The sequence below is a fragment of the Catharus ustulatus genome, chromosome 1 (genome assembly GCF_009819885.2).
Source record: "Catharus ustulatus isolate bCatUst1 chromosome 1, bCatUst1.pri.v2, whole genome shotgun sequence".
NCBI classification, from domain to species: domain Eukaryota; kingdom Metazoa; phylum Chordata; class Aves; order Passeriformes; family Turdidae; genus Catharus; species Catharus ustulatus.
In genome coordinates, this window is record NC_046221.1 from 16,910,936 (window position 1) to 16,927,515 (window position 16,580).

General features: G+C 39.9%; 1 protein-coding gene across 4 annotated transcripts in view; it reads left to right on the plus strand.

Annotated features, from left to right (window-relative positions):
- The window catches only part of ABI1 (abl interactor 1), a 78,730-nt gene extending 62,770 nt beyond the window's left edge, over window positions 1–15,960 (plus strand). Inside the window, exons 6-12 of one of the 4 annotated variants that reach the window (XM_033055947.2) lie at window positions 1,457–1,597; window positions 3,329–3,429; window positions 4,360–4,434; window positions 6,020–6,196; window positions 8,995–9,081; window positions 13,184–13,369; window positions 14,912–15,960. In XM_033055947.2, the coding sequence (XP_032911838.1) occupies window positions 1,457–1,597; window positions 3,329–3,429; window positions 4,360–4,434; window positions 6,020–6,196; window positions 8,995–9,081; window positions 13,184–13,369; window positions 14,912–15,087 (943 nt within the window). In that variant the 3' untranslated portion in view covers window positions 15,088–15,960. The remainder of the gene's footprint in view (window positions 1–1,456; window positions 1,598–3,328; window positions 3,430–4,359; window positions 4,435–6,019; window positions 6,197–8,994; window positions 9,082–13,183; window positions 13,370–14,911) is intronic. The other 3 variants (XM_033055940.2, XM_033055931.2, XM_033055956.2) reach the window with 3 other exon arrangements.
- Window positions 15,961–16,580: the final 620 nt, after the last annotated feature.

Consider the following 16,580-nt stretch of genomic DNA (forward strand, 5'->3'; position numbering starts at 1 on the left):
GGGTGTTTGTAAGTACCATGGAAGTTAAATGAATTGCTGGAGCTGGATGTGATTGGAATAGTTGAAGTCATTTCTTGAGGGTCCTGGAGCAAAGCAAGGCCATGTGCTCCCTGTTGCTCTCCCTGGTGGCAAGGGCTCCCAGGATCACCCTGAAACACTGGGGGACAGTGAGGTGGGAATTTCTGAGCAGTGTCAGGAAACAATGCTCTTGTCTTTCATCTATAACAATTTATTATCGAAATGTCTCAAAGAAAGAAATGGAAATACTGTAGCTGTTTTCAGATACTGTGGTGTTTGTAAATCAGCTTGTCTATATGAGGAACTCTAGATGATTTTAATATGCAGGATGTCACCACCTGGAGATCTGCCAAAAGAGATCAGTTGTGGAAAAAAAGTTTTGTATTCGCTCTTGTAAGCAATAGAGATCTAAAGACTAACAAATAAAAATGATAAGCAGGGCAGACTGTTAATGTGCTTCCATCTGAAATAACCTTGAAAAGTAAGTTTAGTACTGTTGTTTTTCATAATGTAGAAAGAAAGTCAGTAAGTTTCTTAAAATACCAGGAAACTGTATAACTTTGCAACTCAATTATAACCAATAATTGAACAAATTATTAAATGTCAGTAGTTCAGTATTTTTGGTTTTGCTTAGCTGTGGTGCATTGCCAAATTCTGTGTTTTGCAATGGATCTCTCAGTTATTGGTGAGAACTGAAGAGCTCTGCCATTCAGTACAATAAATGCACTGTTCTTATGGCAGTAAAGGGGTTTGGTAAAGAGATCTCAAAAGATCCATGTTACATTTCTGACTTGATACAGTCTGCTAGGTTGGCATTCTCTGGGCTTCACTTTCTTGGACCACAAAATGGAGACAATGAAGCTCGTCTATGAGGCACTTTTCAGATGTGCTTATGTGAGATGAGGTTGCTTGATTACTGCGTGAAGCAGTGCTCCTAGGAAAAGCACTGGTGATTGCAAATGTCACTTGTTCTGTGAATCTTGATTCAGCCTTGCTGATATCTTAATTAGATGAATATCTTTAGCCAAGAATACTTTTGGAAAGGATTCTGATGGGAAGGGAAGGAGGGGGCAGGGAAGAGGAGATTAGTACAATGGAAATTTGTCATGTGCTGACAGGTAACCCAGAATGTTTTACAGATGTAGCTATTGTGTGTTAGGTTGCTCAAATAATGTATTGGGTGTTTAGTTTAGTTTAGGCTTTTTTGACCAGTTTATATGCTGTAGGCTAACTTGTATGGATGTCTGTAAGAGTACTGTGGGCTATTGACTGTGAGCTGTCTACCCTGCCCATTGGAATTTCAATATACCTTAGTGTGGGTCACTGCAGTGATCTTAAATGAAAAATTTAGAAAACAAATGGATTTGCAACTTCACTTATTTATCCTTTTAATCTTCTGATTCTTTATCTTTCTGTCTTTGAATCTTTCCTTGACCAGACGAAATACTCCTTACAAAACCCTGGAGCCAGTCAAACCGCCAACAGTCCCGAATGATTACATGACCAGCCCTGCCAGGCTGGGCAGTCAGCACAGTCCAGGAAGGACAGCTTCCTTGAACCAGAGACCACGAACACACAGGTGGGGTCTTTTCCCACAGTAACTCTTTCCTGCTTGGTAAGCCAGTGTTTACTAAAGTCACAGGAATGTCTTGAAGCTTTGTGCCTCTTGACTTTTTCTTGAAAGGCAAAAAGGTGACTTATTCCACCGCTGCATCAACAGAACTTTACTGCATTGCCGACTTCACTAACACGAAGTGCCTTCATATTCAGTGTTCTGAGTGTAGCTTTTAAAAACTTCTTGTTCTTGAATTGCAAAGCTAAATGTTTCTGAGTCTCTTGAGCAAGTCCATTTTTTTTTTTTCGGTGTGATTTTTATCACAGGCTTCAAACTGCAGGGAAAAAACAGATGAAAGAATTCAATGTAGTTAGAAGTAAAAGGTTAGCTTGTTTTTTAGAGAGCTTCTTTCTTAATTTTTTTTTTTAAACTTCCAGTAGGCAGTTAAACATGGTAAGTCACAAACAGGGACTGAGAGTATTTTAGACACAGTTGGTGATGAAATACTGTCAGAATTAAATAACTTCTAAATGTCGCTGCATGAGGATCTTGTTAGTCTGTTTAGCTGGCTACTGTGAATGCTCCTTGCTCCTGTCTCACAAGATCTTCTTTTATGTAGGCTGCAGTTAGAAATTCAGCTGCAACCATGGTGACAAGATCAAGGTCTTCAGCAGACAGAACACTAATTTTGAAGGAATTATCTTGGCTTCCATTTCAGATCACCAATTTTCTTTTTTATAACATTATTTTCTAAATATATATATTTGAATGATTTGCACTTGACTCTTGACTGATTTATAGCTATCCAGGAGTGGTAAATAAACTAGAACTTCACTGAATATTCTTAATTAACATGGATGAACTAAAGTGAAGTTGTGGCTTCAAAACATCTTATCTGCTTACTTTCCTTTACATCATCCATTTAATGCATATAAATTTAAGACTTGAACTAAGGAGTGTTCTTAGATAAGAATAAGGAGAGATCCTACCTGAATTTTGATTCTTTTTCAGTTCCCTCTAAGAAAGTAAATGTTATGGTGTCTGAAGGCATGTGTAGAAATGTCATCCAGTAGTTCACTATGTTTTGCATTGCTGGCCTCTGATTTACATATCATATAGCATTAGTTAGACAAATTTTGAGCTGGCTGTACTATTACCTTTCAAACCATCTTAGAAACAAACTTCTCATTCACAAAAGGTGTGTGCATGGGTAGTGGGGAGTGTTAGATACATGGAAAATTAGGCACACCATTCCCCACACCCCACCCCAGATGGTTTATCATGTCCATTCTCAGTTGAAAATTTAGAACTCTAAGCTTCTGCTCTGAGTAGAGGAAATATTCCTTCAACTGACAGCATAATTAATCCTAAATAATTATTTAGCATTTAGCCATGAAGTATTCCAGCCCCAGCATGCTACTTTCAATTATTACAAGGCCCCTGAACTACTCCTGCAGTTGTTACTCCATTGCCTAAAACTTGCATGGTTGATTACTTTTTTATTTTTTGAATCATTTAATTGCACATTTTATTCATAGTGATGTTTATCAGCTTACCTAATTCCATTTATTAGGAATGTAATGCATCCAGACTTGATTATCTGTATGCAGTTGTAGGCAAAGACAGAGGCATTTAATAGGGAGTTTTTCAACAGTCTGTAATTGAGTTAGGCTAGCCGAGCTCACACAAGAAGTGTGACTGTTGATATGCTTTTGTAGAGGATGCTGTGCTAATAGTTGTGTTGTTCTTCTGCAGTGGCAGCAGTGGAGGAAGTGGCAGTCGAGAGAACAGTGGAAGCAGCAGTATTGGCATTCCCATTGCCGTGCCTACACCGTCACCGCCAACCATCGGGCCAGGTAGGTGGGACTCCTCCCACGCTGACTAAAGGCTGCTTCTTAATTCCTTGTGTTTGCAGAGGCACTTTGACTAAATATGATGGCACAGAAACTGTCCTGAAGCAGTCCTATTCAGGAAATCACTTGTGAGTGCTGAGTGATGTCTAAAGTTTTAATTCTTTACCAAGGGTAGTTGCAGGACAGTCAATTACTGAATAAGGGATGGCTAAAATACCTTTGCTGGTCCGTGTTTTATAAAACAATCAAGGGTGTACAAGGGGAGTAAAAGACAAATGTATCCTTTTAAAGCTTAACTGTAATTTTGAATGTGTCTACAATTTGGCATTTCTGGATGCCCTGAGCACAGCAACAACTATCTACATGTTTAATGGGAAACATTGGCTTCTGATATACTCTACTAACTTTGCCATCTGTGGTGAAAGAACCATGAGGGATCTCTCAGCGTTGGAGGCACACTCCCCTGTGTTTAAGAGTGATGAATGGTGAGATTGAGTAGGGTACTTCTTTATTATTATTATTATCTTAATAATAAACCAGCCCAGTCACTTATTTAACCGTTTTGCAAGCCCATAAGACATAAGAAAATATTGGAATTTTGGTGTAATGTAATTTTGCTATTGCAGAGATTTCTCTGTTTCTTGGATGACAAGTCTTCTCTTCCTTATATACATGTAGGCTTCCTTTTCCAGGACCTTTTCTCGTCCTTAGTAGTACAAATAGGCATGAAATCTTATTATCATCTGGCATCCCATAAAAGTCAATGAGAATAAAGATTGGTGTTTACAGAACCCTGGATAGGATCAGAGTCTGAATTGTATTATTTCACTGAAGTTGATTTTTCATATTTGTTTGGGAAGCCTATCAAGTGCCTGTATTTTTTTAAAACTTTTAATAATATGGCCTAATTAGGAATATAAACTATTTTATTAGCACACATTTCTGTTCCTCCTGGAGTCCCGCCAGCACCACCACTGCCTCCACCTCTCCCGATGGGCAGTCTGATAGGTGAGACTTGTCAATGCTGAAGTGATTGCAGTCATGCTGCATAATCAATAATCATCTCTTCCTAATGAACTTAGTGAGGGTGTTTTTTTTCTTCTCTAGTGGGAGCTATGTGATTTGATTACAAAAATCAGTTCTGGGATTTTTTTGGGTTTTTTTCAACAAATCTAATCTCCACTAATTTCCTGTGGTTAAAGCCTCTGAAGCTAAATGCACCAGGTATGGAGAAAAGGCTGCCAGTTGCTTGAAATCTTCTCCCAATCAAGCTAAGATCCTATTAATCTGATCTATAAGATCTCAGAGTCAACTTGAATATTGGTATTAGGCTGTGTAACTCCTGCAGCAGAAACTAAGTCACAGCAGTTGCACTCTAGCTTAGAAGTAATAGCTTATGTGTAGGATGATGTGTGTGTTCTATTCTGTGGCCATAAAGTGACTGGAAAGTACAAGTGTCTGTCACAGTGGCTTGGCTTTGATTCCATAATGCTGCAGGCACGTGTCCAACTGGAAGACTTGAGGATGTGAACTAACAGTTCTTGAGAAATTGCTTCAAGCATCACATACAGCAGTTAGGGTGGGATCTAAAAGTAGTACTTTTCAAAATAGACAGGAAAAAATACCCCACCCTTTCCTGTCACAGGCTGATGACAAAAATAATTGATTGAGTTATGAAACTAGCTTTGGAGGCTTTGACCCACATAACCCTTTGCACTCTCCCTTACTGAAATGTTAAGTGAAAGTAACTTTGGATAGCATTACAGGACTGCAAACTTCTGACTGCTTGCTGTTTGTGTCTTGTATGGTTATATGATGTATGTATATAGAAGCACAAAACATGTTATTGCAAACTAGTTTTTGCATGTAAGAATTGCATTAATTCGTGCGACTACAACATGTAAGATTCATTAGTTTGCAAGGTGTGATTTTCTGTCAGAGGTTAATCTGAAAGAGAAAAACTGTCTTATTAACCTTGAACTTTGTGCAGCAAGTAGGTGGAAGGTAAATATGGGTATTTATCATGAAGAATGACAGCTTTGTCAGCTGACATAGATGATTCTGATTTGCTAGTACAAATTCCATCAATATAAAAGCACAACCAGCAAATATGAATGATAAGTATGCCAAGTATCTGAAGCTCATGACATTTGTTTCACTTTTGTTAGTGTTGTTTTTTATTAGATTGAAGGCACGTTCAGCTTTGCAATGGAAATAATTTGTTTTGAGCAGAATGTGGATTTTTTTTCTATGTGCTTTTAAATAAAGGGTATTATTGCATGTAGTATAATTGAGATACACTTAAGAGTTGGATTCAATTTTCCAGTCCAATCCAGTCTCTCAAAGTACTCTCAGCATTTCTCAATGCCCTTTATATGAGTGTTGGTTTATGTTCTGTGTGGGTTTTTTTGTCATTATTGATTGTAACGGGAATGTTTGTTTTTCTGTTAATTGCTTGTTACTGACCTTAAATGATTGGAGAACTGTAATCAAGTATTTTCCACGTTCTGGACTTTTTCTATTTTCTGCATTCTATCCCAAGTAATGCTCTGCTTAAGTCTTTTCCTTGGTTCCTCTGGCTAATGCTTTTCAGCTGCTCCTGGTTCAGCTCCTGGTTCCCAGTATGGCACAATGACCAGGCAAATATCGCGACACAACTCTACCACTTCTTCAGCATCTTCTGGTGGATACAGACGGAATCCTTCTGTGACTGCCCCATTTTCTGCTCAACCTCATGTTAATGGCGGGCCTCTTTATTCTCAAAATTCAAGTAAGCTGCTGAGCTCTGAAATCACAAACTGTTTTGAGCAAAATGATTGTAAAAGCATGCATGGCATTTTAATTAATTTATGAAAAGCATCAATGAGATAACTGCTTTCTTTCCTGAAATAGAAAGAAAAACAAACAAGAAAAACCATATTGAAATTGTACAGTGATTGCACTGTATGCAATTATACTGTTTTCCCCCCTGACTTGTTTACTGTTACTCATGACAAGAAATTATTAGGATTGCCTGTCTAATTATGGGCACATTATACTTGGCATTTCGGGTGTGCTTGAAGAACATAAACTAAACCCAGGTTTTTTGCAGGAGACCTAATGTGATTGTAGTACAGTCCCCCACTATTTGGGTAGTGGCAAAAGAATAGTATCTGTGCAGAGCAGAGTGCTCAAGTTCCTGTCACATAGTTCCTCCCTGTCTCTGTCTATTTCTTAAATCCTTTCCTAAATTCCAAGTTTCTCCTTTGTTCTTGACTGTTAAAGAGCTCAGTCTCTCTCTTTTAAAAGACAGCTTCTCTGTGCTTTCACACTAGTAGGAGTACAGAAGGAGATGAATGAAGGAAGGGATGGATGCCATGGGCAAGTGAGCAGTTTTAGTCAGCAGCCTCCCGCCTGCCTACCCCAAAAGGGAAAACAGGGTTCACTGCAGAAAGATCTGCAAAATAAGGATCTTGTATGCTGGTAGAAAGCTCTATCAGGAAACTTCTTCCTTGTCATTTCCATAAATTTTGATCAAACACACATTGAGGAGTGATAGTTGTATAATGTTTTTTTCTCGGTAGTGTTCAGAATTCCAAGTCTTTAAACTTCAGAGGAATATTTCTTTTGAAAAGAAATGTTGATGTTTGGGTTCAAGATCTCTTCAGACCAGTGTTTGCTGTTGTATACTTACTCTTAAGAAAAGAATGCTTTTAAAATACTTGAGACACTGAAGAGTTTTCTGAGTACTTTAGAAGTATTACATTAGTCAGAAAGCATTTTTATATGCAGACACAATATCTATCTTTTCTTTTTTCCAAACCTGATTTTCCTTCTACTCTTGCTCACCCATACTAGTATTTAAGTTTCCTCCACATTCTAATTCCTCCAAATTAATTCACCATAACAACAGAAACTCCCTCCTGCTTGAATAGTTGAGTTCCATTAAATAAGCAGGATTTTACTTCTGGGAATAGTTCCGTTGTCTTAAATGCTGTGCACACCACTGTTTGTGAATGTTTACATTTGTCCAAAGCAATTTTTTGCTCAAATGCAGGTGCTGTTTCTTAATCTAGCCTCTCTGGTGTTTTCAAAATACTGATGGTCAGCATTTTTTAAACAGTATTTTGATGGGTGTGTTTTGCTACTTGAAACTGTTTTCCTCTGTTTCTGTAACTGGTGATTATTTTTTTAGTGCTACTGTCTTGACATTAAACCCAGGTCCCATGTTTCCTTAAGGTTCTACTTTTCATGCTAACAAATGCTCTGGTTTTTCTTAGATGTTTTCTTCAATTTTGTGAGACACTGTTTGTTCTCCTGCTTTTATTGATCATTTATCCCATACAATTTATTTGATTATTGGTTTTGTAATGAACTAAATGCTTCATTTTAATTCATCAAACATTAATCTTAGTTACAGCTTTATTTAAAACTGTTGTGTACTTGGAAGAACAGAACCTCTTTCAAATTTGGTTCCAACTGGATTATTACCCTGCTGAATTCCTACCTTCACAGGAATTTCTTTGCTCCAGTGCAAGAGAAATTCCACTGAGAAGGGACACAGTATAAATGAATGAGCTGATGTTTTGTTGAGTTTCTGAGTGGGGTTTTGCTTTATGCTTTTCATTCCCTGCACTTAGTGGGGAGATGTCCTGCCAGAGCTGATAGTTTGAGTGGCTTGCCCTACTGCTCCCATTCCTCTTCCCTGCCTGTGCAGGGAACAGCTGAACATCTGGGCTGTCGGCCCAGTGGCTCTGAATACGGATGTGGTCAAGTCTCGCTGCTCACCAGACTTCAGAGAAGGTGAGCAAGGGCTTCCTGAGGAGCTCTGCACACTCCTGTAGCCACTCAAAGCTGTTGGAGCCTTTGCCAGCCTTTAGGTTGCTGAGTGCCCTCTCACCACAGAAGACTTAGCAAAGTCTAGACCCATTTTTTTTTCCTACCAGCAAGCAGCAAGGTCTCTTTTTGAGAAAAACAAAAATGCAGTAAGCTAGCTGACTGTCCCTGTCCCAGCAGAGCACAGAGATGGAGGTGCTCTCTGTGTGAAAGTGAAGTATTGATGCTGGAACACTGTGCCCTTTGCAAAAGTTGTCTTTGCTGTGTGTCAGTGCTGCTTTGCTGCACTTGATGTAGCACTCCACTTTGATTTTAGAGGAGTCCAGAATCCTGCAAAACATCACCTCTATTTCTAGTAGCTTACTTTGAAAAGGTAACTGCTAAATTGAGTAATCCTTATTTAGCAGTAAGACACAAGCTCAATTATATGTGCTCCCCAGGTGAAGCACACACAATGTGTGACAGAGCAGGAGCCTTCACACGCACCCTGTGAGCTCCAGACGTGCAGCCTGTGCTCAGCTGTTACCTGGCTGAACACGGGCATGCTTTGCTTTTGATCTTCCATTGGCTAACCACGAATTCAGCCTTGTTGGAAACACAAGCTTGAAGAAGGTTCTTGTGTGTGTGTGTGTTGTTGTTCTTTACATACTTTGTTTTGTGGTCCTCGTTACTGACGGCTGCTTTTGTTTGTTCCCCCTTTTTTTTTCCTTTGTCCATTTGACTTTCCCAATATGGTGTGTGTGTTGCTACCAGTTTCTATTGCTCCACCCCCTCCCCCTATGCCTCAGTTGACTCCACAGATACCTCTCACAGGCTTCGTGGCCAGGGTGCAGGAAAACAGTAAGTTTGGACAAGCTGAGCTGTTAAAGGGTAGAGCCTACTCTCTTCTAGCATGCATGGCTGGCAAGTCAGACTCTATTTTGTTTCCTTTTCCAGAAGCTAATACCATCTTGCATTCTAGTGTCAATATGCTATTGGAGCTGAAGGGCACACTCTTCAATATTTTATAACACGTGCATGATTATTACTGACCCATTTAAGTTCTGAACTGCAAATTTATTACAGAAGTACAGTGTAAAATGTGGCATATGTTTGGTGTGAATATAAAATTGTATTTTAATTGAAAATACTAATTTCATGTTTAATCACCCTGCTTTTTTCACTAGGGACAATTGATTAGTTTGTATTAAAAAGACTTATGTAGACTGTCAGAATGTGTAATGTGTAACCATGATTCCAATACTGTAGCATTTTTCAGGAAGCTGTACAGTCAATTGAAAACATGCAGTCTTAAGATCTGATGCATTACAAAGGAGCTTGTAAGGCATCTCTCCTCTCAGCAGCCTGTCATTCTCCATTTCTCTGTATTCTATTTCCTTGCTGAGCTTCTTGCAGCATAGCTCTGTTAGGTTTGTGACTAGTAACTCTGCTTTTACCATTACTGCTTGATTCCCTTCAGGTGAGTGTTCCTGTCTCAAGTGCTAGTGCAGGTGTAAAGTCATGTTCCTGATCTGGAGATATCCTTTTCTGTAGGAGTTTGCTGCAGTTCTGTAAACAACAGACTAAGTGTGATGTAGATGGAGCATGAAGCAAATTTTAAGTGTTTTTGAAGTGTTTGGGAACAATTTTGAGATTTGCTAGGATCTCAGGGGCTACTACTACACAGTCGGCTATACAGCTGCAGCATCATTTAGGAACTCCAGGTCTGAGTAGTGGTGCTGTTCAGCTTCCCATTAGAGCTTTTAAGTGGTTGTGTTCTGAGTGTTCCCCATGAGATTGGAGACATCTCTGTTTCTCTTTCAAAAAGAAAGTATTTTGGTGCTGTGGTAGGTAAATAGTAAGAATCACATTGATGTAGAATAGTGTGCCACAAAATCGTGTTGAAATTGTGTTTCCAAAATAGTAAGTGTAGAGGTAAACCTGCTGAAGATGAAGGTTATGGAATGTCTTCACTTGCAGATAAAATTGAGAAAATTGGCATCTGCTTCTGAATTGTTCCAAGTATTGCCCTCCTGGAGATAACACAGCCCTTGGGAGAGCAGAGGTGAAAGGGACAGACTGACTTGTGCGTGAGCAGCAAAATGCAAGCTGACTTGTGAATGCGATGGCAGCAAAACAGCTGAAGCTTAAAATCTGGACATAGGAATCGTTCTTTATTTTCTTTCTTTTAATAGTCCCTTGGGTTGGAAAGTTATATAATGAGTATGGCTTGGAGCTGCTGCTGCCTCATTCCGGAGGCAGGGGTGCGTGTGGCAGCCTGTGCAAACGCTCAGCAAAACTGGCTGTAGAGGCTGTTGCTGAGTTTTGGCATTGTGTGCTAGTCTTTGATTGGCCTCGTTTTCTGCAAGAAGTCTCTGGTGTTAGGGAGTTGTGGGTAGACTTCTCTTTTCCTTATTATTGAGATCTTCAGGTTTGGAAAGCAACGGCCTCTGCTTGTGGACTTCTTTCAGAGGACAAGGACAGAGAGGACTTAGAAACTATGCAAGCCTTTGCTTTTTCTCCTGCATCAAAACCGTGGGCATCTCCTCTAGAGAGGTTTTGCAGTGTGTGTGGTGCTCAGGGACAGCTGATTGGATATAAGTGGTTGTATACTCACACCCAGTCCTTTCAAAAGCAGTCTGCTGGTCCCCATTTAAAGAACAAGGGTGGGAATACATACAAAAGATCTCAGTTTGGAGCTATATAAATACTCGTCCCTTTACCCTTTTTCATTTAGAGTGGCTTTTTGCATGCCTTTTTTTTTTTCCCCTCCCCTAGGAGAAGTGATGCTGTCCTAGAGTCTGGCTAAGTTTAGAACCAGGAAAAGTCTAGGTTAAAGTCCAAGAGGCGAGGGGATACTTGAATGGAGTGGCAGTTGTCTAATTTTCTGTTTTATTCTCTCCCTTTGTTTAAATGTGAAGTTGAATTGTTTTAAATGTTTCCCATAAAGCATGCAGTTCCTGCACTACATCTCAGTTAGAGTATGTCTTAGTGCTTTCACACCTGCATTTCCTTCTCTCTTTCTTTTAAAATATGCAGCTTCGTTGTTGAATAAACAGAACTCTTTTTTTGTATTTTTTTTTTAATTTCCCAAGGCAAGGATTTCTCAAGATCTCAAATGACTGTAGTTTCAACTCTTTTTTTTTCCCCTGCCTGCAGACAGAAATTAAGGGGAGAAATACATTTGTGGAAGATGTGCTAAACTGCAGCACAAAACCAGTCCATTCATAAACGCTGTTGTCATGTGTCTGTGGTGGATTAATGAAGCCTGTCTGTGAGTGCTATTCAGTAACGGGCAGGACGTAGCATTCACTCTGCCAAAGACTTTGTTAGTCTGTCTCCAAGTGACATAAATGGGCTTCTGTATGGGAGAGGAATCACTAATACAGTGGCAGCCAGTCTTATTGATGGAGAGAGCTGTGGGGTGTTCAGCTCAGCTGGTCAAGTCGAAGAGGAGTTGGGCTTGCAGGTAAAGAATTGGCCCTTCAAGGGAAGGGAGCAGGCTGATGCCTGGGCTGAGGCAGCCCCTGCCCCAGCAGCTCCTGCCCCATTTTGCCCCTGGCAGCAGGTGCCAGACCTGTCCCAGTGCAGCCAGTCTGACCCAGACAGGACATGGGAGCTGTGCCCAAGTCCCTCATCAGAGGCATGGGGCTGAAGAGCAAAGGTTAAGTCATCACTAGAGTAGTGATCAGCCGAAAGTAAAAGTGTTCAAGCAAACAAAAACCCTGTTTCTAATCTCCAGTGCCATTGTAACTATCAGTTAAAACATCATTCAGTGCAGTGTTGTTCGTTCTCTGTTGCTTGACTTGCTTTTCAAAATCTGTGTGCTGGAGCTGCACATTTTGGAGCCTGATGCCTTGTTCCATCAAACCCTGCCTAGAGCAGTGGTTTTCAGCCTGTGTTTTCAGTGTGCAGAATCCCACATCTCTTGAAAATGAATCTGTGTTGCTATGTAACCGAGTTGATGTTAGTAACAGTAGCTTCCTTTCAGTAACTTGTGGCTTCGTAGTGCTTACGCCAGGTTCATGTGTAGTGGACTACATCTCCCTAGGAATAGGATAAAGTGATTTGATGTCCTGCATCCGAGTATGCCATCTCTCTATTTTGCTGTCAGCTGCTGTCAGTGTTACAGGAAACTAATTTAATGAACTGATTTAAAAAGTGGTTTGTACCATAATGCCTTTCTCTTTTTCCTTTTTCCAAAGCAAGTTGTAATTGTGCTGATTGGAGAATCTCAGGGCAGGGATTTGATATTTTGGATTATACATTTAATTCCTTGAGCACTTTTTCTCTAAGAGCAGCAGCTGCCTGTTGTAATTTCCTATTTATTAATTGACTCCTGAATGTGTGCACACACACAGGCTAGTCTGCAAGATAAGGATCTGTACAAAGCTTTTCTTCTGCAGAAAGATTACTTGGCTTCCTCTTACCTGACTACATGTTAAAAAGGAAAGAAACTAGTATTTATGATCCACACCAGATCTTTTTGTTCCCTAATGAAGAGGGAGAGAAGGAATCCAAGGAAGCAATGTTCAGAAGTAAATTGACGTGACTGTTACAGACAAAGGATTTGTTAAAAGCCACTGAGGCTGCTGGCCCAGTCAGAGGCCTCTTGCTGCCTGGCTCAGAGGGTGCCACTCGGAGTCCTCCATAGCTGACGCTGCAGCGCATGGACATTGGAGCAGGAAGCTTTCCTCTCTGCTGATGTTCAGCTTATGCCCCGCAGCATGTGCTTTGACTCTAGTAGCGTTTACACATAGATTTGACCACTAATAACAAATATAGTTGTGTGTTGTAGTTGTTAATACAAAGCCTCTGTTTCTAATCAGTGCATGGTGTTATAGTGCATGCTGTGTGTGTTGTCCCCCCCAGCCCTTTTATTTACAGTGTACAGCCTCAGGTTTGTTTGCATTTCCACGCTGTCATGATTTAAGGAAAAACAATAATCTCCAAATGTTTCCAGTTGCTGATAGCCCGACTCCTCCTCCGCCACCACCTCCCGATGAGATGCCGATGTTTGATGACTCTCCTCCTCCTCCACCCCCACCCCCTGTGGATTATGAGGATGAGGAAGCTGCTGTTGTGCAGTACAGCGATCCCTATGCAGATGGAGATCCTGCTTGGGCACCTAAAAACTACATAGAGAAAGGTAAGAGGAGTGTTGCAGCTGTGTTAGTGCAGTGTCAGATGATTAATGGTATTTGAAGGGAATGAAGGACTTAGGAGGGACAATGACAGTTTTCATCTGACCCAAGCTAAGTCAGAACTCAAACCATGCTTTCCTTAGTTTGTGTCTACACCCAATATGGTAAGACATAATCCTTCTTTAGACAAATTATGAAATACCTTCAAGCACTCTAGAATGGAAAAAGCAAGCTTCTTCACAAGAAGCAGATGTAAATTGGATGGCTTTCATCTTTGATGAGCTGGACTTTCTGTACATACCTCAGGATTGCTGGGCAGTCATCTACAAACTGTTGCAAAACAGACAGGAATTCCAAGCTGTATTTATCTCAAACTAGGTTACAGGAGTGGATTATTAGACTTTGAACTATAAAATGTGTTGAGGCCTCTTTGGAGATTTATCAGTGACTCCTGATCAGCAGACTGTGAACTGTACTTAGGTACGATGTCATGTAATAAACATCTCTTCTCATAAATAATGGACAAGCAGATTTCCCACCTGTGGAGTTGTCAGTGTTGTAGCACTGACCATTTTGTCAGCAGCAGTGCTGCCAGTTTTCTCATGAGCTGGCTGGTGCTGCAGCAAGTATGAAATGGGGCCAGGAACCTGATGTTTGTGGCAGAGCTCTGTGTTCATCTTCACTCGAGCTGGACTCTGCAGGACATACCCATAGGATGGAAATAACTGATGCAGCACATCATTGCTAGGCATTAAAGCATCAGATACCTGAAAATATATGTAGTTGTAAAACAGTGGATTTTTGGAATTCATAAAGCTGATCAATTGCATCAATCCATATTAACTTTTGAAGGGTAAGGTTATGATGTCTGAAGTCTGTATATTCACAGTGGTAGTTTTTAACTCCAGTATTTGTGGTGGCAACATTCTTTCCTTGGGGAAGTCTCTGCTTTGTTAAGGCACACAGCAAGTTGGAGGTTGGTAAGAGTAAAGTATTCACCAAGCAGATACTGAAAATAACAGGTGTTGCGTCTTCAGCAACTTTCCTACTTGAACTCGGTGCAGCTCCTTGAAGAAGTAATGCCAGAACTCCTTATGACATAAAAGCTCTGTAGGAAAGACCATTTTGTGTGCAATGGCTTTAGCATTGATGTGTGCAAGGCCACATCAGATGCCAACAGGGCCCTCGGTGGAATGGTTTTTGTACAATTTTTAAGCTGTGTTCTAATCAACCAGGATACTTTTAAGGTAATCTGGTCAAAAATGTCTGTAAGCTCCACTTTACTGTGTCACAGTTGGATGTACTTCTCTGTCAGCAACTTAACTGAGAGTTCAATGTTGTCACCACCCCCTTCTTAGTGCTAGCTAAGGTTGCAAGGAAAGTGAAACTCCATTTTCGGGAATTAATGTTCAACAGGAAAAGCACGTGAATTCATTATTGAAAATCCCATTGTAGGAAAGTAATCTTTTAACATGTCTGAAGTACAATTGTTTTTTAATAGTGTTGCTATTAATAAAATGCTAAATATGTCCTTGTTTATTCCACAGTTGTTGCTATATATGACTATACAAAGGACAAAGATGACGAGCTGTCGTTTATGGAGGGTGCAATCATTTATGTGATAAAGAAGAATGATGATGGCTGGTATGAAGGAGTTTGCAATCGAGTAACTGGCTTGTTTCCTGGGAATTATGTTGAATCAATCATGCACTATGCCGATTAAAATCCTTTGCTTTTCAAAGTTTGGTCTTGTATTCAAGTCATACCATGATTATTTACAAGGGGTGACTAAAAGCTAACAGAATTGTCTTAATATACTTTGAAAAAATTGTGCCCATTTCTTCAGGCCATACTGTTTTAATGGTATGATTGAATGTCCATCTCTTGAGTCTCTGGGGACAGTATGTCTTACCTGATGACAATTTGTAAAACAAGCAACTGTCTATAACTGGTTATACTTATTTACTTATGCATTGTTAATTTTATGACCAGCCTAAATATTATGGGGAAGTAGGGTATAATATTTAATGAACCATGATCAGATTGTGCCATTACATTTTTCAGTACAGCATGGTAACTAACACTATGTTAGACTAACATATTAAAACCTGGATGAGAAGTTTAATGTTAGTGCTGGTCATATTACTTTTTGTTTAGACTCTTTGCTCATTCTTGAACTATATTTGTTTAAAGCATGCATACAAACTTATGTATTGAAATATACTTTTTTAAAAATCCAAGATGCTTCCAATTGTTGTAATCTTTACCTGGAGTATTCTCACTAAAGTCTATTACAATGAGTTGTTTGGGTCTAAGGTGTCCATGTGATTCAAAAAATGGGTGGTCTTATGTATGTGTAATTTGTACCCAAGTTTTTTTAATGAGTAAATTTACATTATGACTTTTTCCATTCATAAATATATAAGTGAACCAAAGGTCTTGTCCATTACTTTGTTGGTTGGCTTGGAAAGAAGTTTGGAATGCTAACGTAGCAAAATCATGGCTGTGTTATCCCAGGCAATGTACTAAAAAGCAAATGTTTGTAACATGACTTTATCACTGAGAGAGGGCAAATAAATTAGATCTGAAACCTGAATTACACACTTATACATACTCCTAAAAGTTCTTTTCTGCCAACACTTAATTTTATGAGGGTTCTTCATTGAATCTAGTTACCTAGATGCAGCAAGTTGGGACACCATCAGTAGCTGACAGTTTTGTGTGGGAACTCTCTCTGTGGCTCTGGGAAGTGCCCCATGGAGCAGAGGGAGCAGGAGCAGGCTGTCCTCCAAACGGCACCCAGGGGAACACACGTGACAGGAACTTGGCCATTGTTAGGGATCTCAGGCAGAGATAGCCAGAGAGGGTGTCTTTTCCTGATCTACAGATTCTGTGGCTGAAATAACCTGAGAAGGAATGTGGTAGTACTGGGTAATTACTGAGAGGAATGTGTCTGGGACTTCAAAGGCAGCTTCTAGGGTGCTACAGAATATATTCTATAAATGAGTGATGGAAAGTGATGGAGTTGCAGGTTTGACTGGCTGGTGAATCATTCATTTTAGGTGTGAGTTAGAAAGACTGAGCCTTTCATTTTCCGAACAAAAGCATCCCTTTCATAGCAATCTCAAATTCTGTATCATGGTTACTGCTAGTAGGTAGCCACCAATAGCATGAATTGGTATATTCTTTACTGACTGATGTATATAACCAATTTAA